The sequence below is a fragment of the Adiantum capillus-veneris genome, chromosome 23, assembly GCF_014529385.1.
Source record: "Adiantum capillus-veneris isolate H3 chromosome 23, ASM1452938v2, whole genome shotgun sequence".
Classification (NCBI taxonomy): Eukaryota; Viridiplantae; Streptophyta; class Polypodiopsida; order Polypodiales; family Pteridaceae; genus Adiantum; species Adiantum capillus-veneris.
Window position 1 is genome coordinate 88,354,747 of NC_140953.1, and position 7,477 is coordinate 88,362,223.

The 7,477-nt window shown below is 43.7% G+C and overlaps 1 protein-coding gene across 1 annotated transcript; it reads right to left on the minus strand.

Moving 5' to 3' along the window:
- Nucleotides 1–2,630: 2,630 nt before the first annotated feature.
- LOC147428127 (calcium-dependent protein kinase 29-like) lies at nucleotides 2,631–6,073 on the minus strand. Its single transcript, XM_086496518.1, has 3 exons — nucleotides 5,230–6,073; nucleotides 4,817–5,113; nucleotides 2,631–4,655 (listed from the first exon to the last, which is right to left on the minus strand). The coding sequence occupies exons 1-3, from the start codon at nucleotides 5,864–5,866 to the stop codon at nucleotides 4,459–4,461; spliced, it is 1,131 nt and encodes a 376-aa protein (XP_086352644.1). The 5' UTR covers nucleotides 5,867–6,073; the 3' UTR covers nucleotides 2,631–4,458.
- Between the last annotated feature and the right edge of the window lie 1,404 nt (nucleotides 6,074–7,477).

Genomic DNA, 7,477 nt, shown 5'->3' on the forward strand with positions numbered 1-7,477 from the left:
CTCTCTCTCTCTCTCTCTCTCTCTCTCTCTCTCTCTCTCTCTCTCTCTCTCTCTCTCGCGCGCGCGCGCACACACGTGTACCATATTGTTTTCCTTGTGTGTGTGTTTGGGAGTTGGTGCCTGCTCATTGTCTTGCTAGCCACGCCATTTATTTTGCAAATTTTCTATCCTAAAGGGAATTTTGTGTCTTCCTAAAAAAGGTTTTTTCTTGAATCTTGGTCCCTTCGTAACTCTCTCTCTCTCTCTCTCTCTCTCTCTCTCTCTCTCTCTCTCTCTCTCTCTCTCTCTCTCTCTCTCTGTGGTTCGTGCACCTTGGCTCGTTGCGGCTGAGTTGCTAGCCTACCCTGGTTCACCACGCCATAACTGGCACCCCCACAACCTACTACGGCACTGCGACGGTTGACCCCAGTAGCCCGGGCCCAATGTTCGAGAGACCATTTTTTCAAACATACAAAATTCCCTTTCTTGAATTTGCGAAGAGGAAATTTTTAAAAATTAGGTTATTTTCTCAAATGTTAACACTATTTTTCTCTATTATGGGATGGACTTACACCTTTTCCCCTTGCCCGGGCCCATTGTTCGAGAAAACCATTTTCCCAAACATACAAAATTTCCTTTCTTGAATTTATGAAGAGGAAATTTTAAAAAATTAGATTCTTTTTCTCTATTTTACGGTGGAATTTCTCTTTTTCTCCTCGCTCTCAAAAGGCATTTTGGAATTGAAGAGACACATTTCTCGAACACTTGGCACGATATTGGAAACATCACGATTCTTGAATTTGCGAAGAGGAAATTTTAAAAAATTATGTTATTTTGTCAAATTTTAACGCTATTTTTCTCTATTTTGGGGTGGAATTTCTCCTTTTCCCCTTGCCCGGGCCTAGTGTTCGAGAAAATCCATTTTTCCAAACATACAAAAATCCCTTTCTGGTGTTTGCGAAGAGGAAATTTTAATAAAGAAAAACCATTTTCCCAAATATACATAACAAAAAATCTTGAATTTACAAAGAGGAGATTCCAAAAAATTAGGTTATTTTTCTATATTTTGGGGTGGAATTTCTCCTCTTCCCCTTGCTCTCAACAGGCATTTTTGGAATTGAAAACAGCGGCACGATATTAACCTGAGACACAGTTTTCCCGAACATTGCACAGGCCTAAGGCTGCGCGATTGTCCTAGCCCGTCGCTACTTTTTTGTATTTTGGGGTGGAATTTTTCCTTTTCCCCTTGCCCGGGCCCAGTGTTCGAGGCAAACCATTTTCCCAAATATACAAAATTTCCTTTCTTGAATTTGCGAAGAGGAAATTTTAAAAAATTACGTTATTTTGTCAAATTTTCACACTATTTTTCTCTATTTTGGGGTGGAATTTCTCCTTTTCCCCTTGCCCTCAACATGCATTTTTGAAATTGAAAACAACATGAAATTAAGCTGAGACACATTTTTCCCAAACTACCTGAGCTTGAGGCCGCGCGATTGGCCCGGCCCGTACATCTCTCTCTCTCTCTCTCTCTCTCTCTCTCTCTCTCTCTCTCTCTCTCTCTCTCTCTGTGTGTGTGTGTGTGTGTGTGTGTGTGTGTGTGTGTGTGTGTGTGTGTGTGTGTGTGTGCACGAGCGCGTGCACGCGCGTGTGCAAGTTTTCTCTCCCTGGCTCGCGGCGTTCGTACATAGCTGGCATAAGCCTGGACAACCACCATTGAATCTCTCTTTGCATTCGCATCCTGAGTTCTGAGGTTCGCCGTTCGTGCTCCTTCTCTCTCTCTCTCTCTCTCTCTCTCTCTCTCTCTCTCTCTCTCTCTCTCTCTGCGCAGTGCTCAAAGCCTCAAGCCAGAGCTCCTCTTTCATCTGGCCAAAGTGGTGCTCGAAAAAAACCTAGGTTTAGTGTAATCCCACCTTCAAATTTTAAGATTTACCTCTTAATTTTATATTTGAAGGTGAGATTTAGTTCTATTGATTCTTATACCTAGGTTTGCCTAGTTTTTGGAGAGCTCATAGCACTACCCAAAGCTGCACCCCAACCTGGCTCTTTCACTCTCTCGCTCTGCTAGCTTTGGGGAGTAGGGTTTTAGCACCAAGGACCATGGTTTAGCACTTAAGGTAGCTGACATGTCATCACGCCATGCGCAGGTTCTGAGTTCAAACTTGGTGCGTAATGCAATCAAAATTGGTCTTGGTCGTCCCCAATTTGATTTGCATGTCTTTTATGACTCGAGATGAAGGAACACCTTTCCCATTTTCTCTGCGCAGCGCCACAACAGGTGGAATCGAGGAATCGCCAAGAGCGCTCTCCTCTCTCTCTCTCTCTCTCTCTCTCTCTCTCGCGCGCGCTTTCTCGTAGCACTATATCTGCTGTCTCGCCGTTTGCAAGACACAGCCAAAGGATTCTCCTACTACCACGTGTCAAGGGGGGGAATCCCTCCCCCTTTTATACTAGCATAGACTAACATAGATAGATAGATTATGCAAGGTGAAGCTTCACTTTAGCATTCTAAAACAATAGAATGAAAAACAAAACATATGTGTGTGTGTGAGAGAGAGAAATTTACTAAAATTATGCAAGGTGAATCTTCACTTTTAGAGTCTAAAACAATAGAATGCAAGAAAAGTAAAGACATGTCACGATGGATCTGAAAGGAAAGATAAGTCTCCATGTTAGTTCTTAGTTCTGAAAACAATGAAAGTATCCCTAAGTTCTAACCCAACCCAACCCTAAGGTTTCTTTTAGAAAGCCAAAAAAGAAAGAAAGGGCGAATCAACAACGATACCTCATCATCATCACTGAAATGAAGAGACGGGGAAGGGGCGAAGTTGGCAGGGATGGGTACAAAGCAGGAGGTTGAGGCGTGGACTAAGCAGCAAGAGGTTGAGGTGCAGACTTTGTTGTTTTTTTTTTAATTACACATTGCCTGAAGATGCAACCCGACATGTTGTGCCGTATGAGACGTGCAAAATGGGCACGCTCAAGTACCTTGGGTTCAACCCTTGCCGTGCCTTGCTTTTTAATTCTTAGAGGAGATTGACAGCACTGAGTTGGGGCCATCGGAGTGGACTACAACAATCGATCGATAACCAACCTTCTCTATGGAACTGGGTTCGACTCTTTAAGCCAAACTCTTTTAGAAGGTGAAGCAATTAATCAATTCAACTAAGGTTGGGATCGATATGCCTTCAACTAAGGCCGGGAGCGAAGATATCGTTGGGGGTGGAAGCATCTGGCTAATGAATGAATAAAAAGCGAGTAGAGCTAGTGTAAGCACTGTTTGTAATTGTTTTGTGAAGAAGACGATTATTTTGAATATTGTTTTGATTCAAAACTATCCTTGTAATTTGCTCAAAGCTCAAGGCATTCTGATAGCCACATGTCACAATTTAATGCTTGCTTGTCAGAGTTCCTTGAGGTCAGCTCCCGTGGCATGACTAACAAGGGGACATGGACTAAATGACATGGCATGAAAAGACTTTTTACTTTCTGAAGGGAGAAACTTGCTTCTAGCCGTTGTCAGCTTGCCAGCAACTAGAGGCTCTTTTCCCCTTCTCGGTGCCTGCCCATATACCAAAAAACTAGGTTTATACCTGCCATCATCATATACTTTGTTGCAAGAAATATTGGAATTTTTTTTGCTTCACATTGCGTTTATGATGAAGAAGCTCAGGTTTTGATTCATAGCTCTATGTCAGGACTTAAGAGGAATGTAAACATGGACATGGTCAATTTTCTGCTTTCTGCAAGTCTCCTAGCAAAATTGTTTTCGAAGAAACTTCATGCATAACTTAGCTTTCTGTAAGAAGAACCAGCTTGCTTTTGAGGAGATAACGTGCTTCAGCGCTTGCACAATGATGTAATCGAAGCAATATCCTCGACAGAGAATATGTGCTCACACTAGCAACAATTTCTGTGCAAGCTTTGTGATTGCCTATGGGCAGGATGGATATGCCAGAATACTCTCCTCCACACTTAAATCTCTTCCAATAAACACCTATGCATGTTTTACGCATAAGGAGGAATCTGCATCTACGTAACCCAAAAACCTCACTAGCCTCGCTCTACCATGGCAAACTGTCGAAAGCAAGGTAAAGCTCTGTTTTTTGCATCACACCCGTGATGGCCAACTCCCGGGAATGCCTTTACGGATGTCCTAATTTGTGCACAAACCCTTGATAGCTTCTTTTAGGGTGCAAGATACTTCTGTTAAGGGATAATGCAAGCCTCCTCTGATTGTGAGAAGACTTGCTTACCTTGCTGGCATTTAGCAACCCACAATTTCATTGTTCCTTTCAAAGGGCACAGGTACCCTCTTAAAGAGAACACAAATTTGGTAGTTGAAAGAGTGCATGCCAACATGCCCTCAATTCTTCTTTAGCCTGTCAGTGTACTCATTCCACAACCAGCATCTGCTCATTCCCATCCAGATTGAAATTGTGCATGTCCATCCATTTTGCAGGATCTGCGGTAGCCAAAAATTCACTCATCTCTGGTTGTGAAAGCATTATTTTCCCCATCCTGGAACGCCGTCTGATTGTGAGTAGAAGCCACTGTAACTGTCTGTGGATCAAAAGTCGCTTTATGATTTTCATGTGCCAATGATGCAAACCCATCAGATGCTGAATTCAACTGGTTTTGTTTGGCATCATTTGTGTGAAGAAGAATCCAAGGATGCTCTGCAAAAAATTTCCAAATCAAAATTGTCGAAGACAAATACCAAGGAATCATTATCGCACAGCCAGCCAGCATCACAATTATGCGCACACATGTACCGTATATGTTGAAACCATGGATATAGCTACCATTCATCAAGGTTATCAAGGATGAGGATACTTACTTAGAGCTTCCGCAGTGGTTATCCTGGATTTGGCATTAGGATGTAGCATTTTGGCAATCAAATCTTTGGCTGACGATGAGATATCGTCCCATGGATTCGAAGGAAAACTCAGCCCACCCTTTTGGATAGCTTTATAGATGCGTTGCTCCGTCACACCCCAGAAGGGAGGGGCACCACTAAGCAGCACATACATAACTACTCCGGTGCTCCATATGTCGATTTCTGCAGAATAATTGCCTTGCAGAATCTCGAGCGCCATGTAGTAAGAACTTCCTGCAATACCAGAAAACTTCTGTCCTGCAATGAAAAGTAGATTAAAACAGGTAAGACGCAACAGGCAGAATATGTGCTCAATACTTGAGCAAGAATTTAAGAAAGTGATCAGTGCGTATGTTGCAATTTCGCAGTCTTACCTGCAGAAAACTCAAGTGCAAGGCCAAAATCAGCCAGCTTGATAGGGGATGCATCAGAGTCCTCAACTAGAAGAATGTTCTCAGGCTTGATGTCGCGATGCATGATGCCCACACTGTGGCAATATTGAACAGTTTCCAACAAGCTTTTCATCATTATCGCCGCTCGGACCTCAGAGTAGCACTTCTTTGTTACAATCCTTTCATAGAGTTCACCCCCACGACATAGCTCTAAAATGAGATGAATAAATGATTTTTCTTCAACGACATCATGGAAGCGGACAATGCTGCACGAAGAGCGGCAATGAGGATTGGAAAGCAGTTTCATGATGCGGATCTCTCGCACAACACCTTCGACATCACCCTCCCTGCTGAGGTGGCGCTTGGAAATAGATTTACAAGCAAATGAGGCACCCGAGGGGCGGCAGATGCAGCTGCGAATGATGCCATAACGATCCCGACCGAGCTCGTAACCCAGGTTGTAAAAGGAACCCAGGTGAGAGCGGGTGCAGAAGGGGAGGATGGGGGTGAAGGATGAAGCTTGGGTATGAGAATATGAGGAAGTGAAGAGAGGGCCGCAGAGATTCATGTGGGCATACAGATCTGTATCAGAACTGATCATGATGAGGCAGTTGCCCATGGTGGGTGAAAGCCCACAGAAACAGAAAATAACCTTCTCTTCTTCTTCTTCGTCTTCTTCTCCTTCTCTAAACAAACAAGGGCTGCCTGATGCAACACGCAGGTGGAGGAGAGGAAGGGAGCTGACCTGTAGGAACTTGACATCTCCGCGTCGTCTTCCCCTGCTTATAACTATGAAAGTCTAAAGAGGAAATCCTAATTCGACATGCGCGAACAGCGATGAACGGAGCCGCAAAGTGGCTAGGCTAGGTGTGCACTGGATACGGGGTCAAATCGAGGGATCGATGGCTCAGCTTTAATCCACCGTTGATTAAAGATCAACGAGGATAAAATATAAGAGTTCCCAGCCGAGCGTCGAGCCCCTTTGCATTTCTCTTCCCGCACCTAGTATGAACCCACCCTAAGTGACACATATTATTAACTAGTTTGCTTTGACTGCTCAGTATGCATATGGTTAAAAGTAAAAAAGTGATAGTGGTATGGATTTTGCCTCGCGGCACATCTTGTGATGATGGCTCCATAGTATCTCTCCTCTAAGCTTTTACCAAAAGCTCCATCACAAATGAGATTTTGCATTAAAATATTTTGCACTAGAGGAAGGCGAGGTATACCACTTGGCATGAGTGGATTTGTGACTCTAGACGCATCAATAATAGGTACACAAAGCCTCTACATGCAAACTTGTAAAGCTAATTTTGTTAGGAAATATGACGTAGCTAAGTAGATAATTCAGTAAATTACTTAATGGAGAGAGATAATTTACACACACAAGAGATTATATAGTATAGAGAGAGAGAGAGAGAGAGAGAAAGAGAGAGTACACACGATATACGTGGGTCACCCAATGTGAGCTACGTCCACGGGAAAGCAGCCACTCAATGGTTTTAGTACTTCAAAACAAAAAGTAGGTTACAAAGGGATTATACTCTTTTGGAGCTCCTGCCTTGCTTCACTCTCACCACCTCACACCCACCTTGTTGCATCAACTTCACACTATGAAATGTGTGTAGAAATGGCTTCCTTTTATAGACCAAAAAGGTTGCCCTCTCTTATGAGAGACAGCCATGTGTAGCTGCCCTTATGTAGATAAGTCCAAATCGGACCCTCCAATCCGCCCATGTGTGGTCGCCCTTGACAAAACAAATCCGCTTGTGAATTCAGCCACCAGACATTGACTTCAGACCACCGGCCATTGACTACCAGCCAAACCGACCGATCGTTTTCCAACCACTTTTCGGTCACCGGCCGGCCATAACATTCCGACGAAAAGGAATATTCCGGCGAAGCCAGTCTCGAGCTTAGGCTTGAGACTGCGCGTGAAAATTTTGGTTTCCAACGAGTGATTTTATTTTCCGGCGAGTGATTTTTTTTCACGCACGATGGCTTCTCCTCATAATGAGGGCCTTACAAATGTGCATTTTTACCACAGAAAATTACAAGGGTTAAATCAGGCTCCATACTTAACAAATTTTGGAGCGCAAAGCCAAGCAAAGTGAGGTTATTTTAGAGGATGCTCCAGTGGTGCACATCTGCCCTGCTGGCTCTTCTCCTCCCTTCTACAAAATGGGTCTACTTCTCTTCTTCTCTCGGCTGCCCCTGATGAAGATGGTGC

Bases quoted from the DNA above. Each gene is read 5' to 3' on its own strand.
- LOC147428127 (XM_086496518.1), bottom strand. From the start codon at position 5,866: ATGGGCAACTGCCTCATCATGATCAGTTCTGATACAGATCTGTATGCC. The intron at 5,114-5,229 runs GTAAGACTGCGA...TTTTCATTGCAG, and splicing joins TGCACTTGAGTTTTCTGCAG to GACAGAAGTTTTCTGGTATT. The intron at 4,656-4,816 runs GTAAGTATCCTC...AATTTTTTGCAG, and splicing joins AACCACTGCGGAAGCTCTAA to AGCATCCTTGGATTCTTCTT.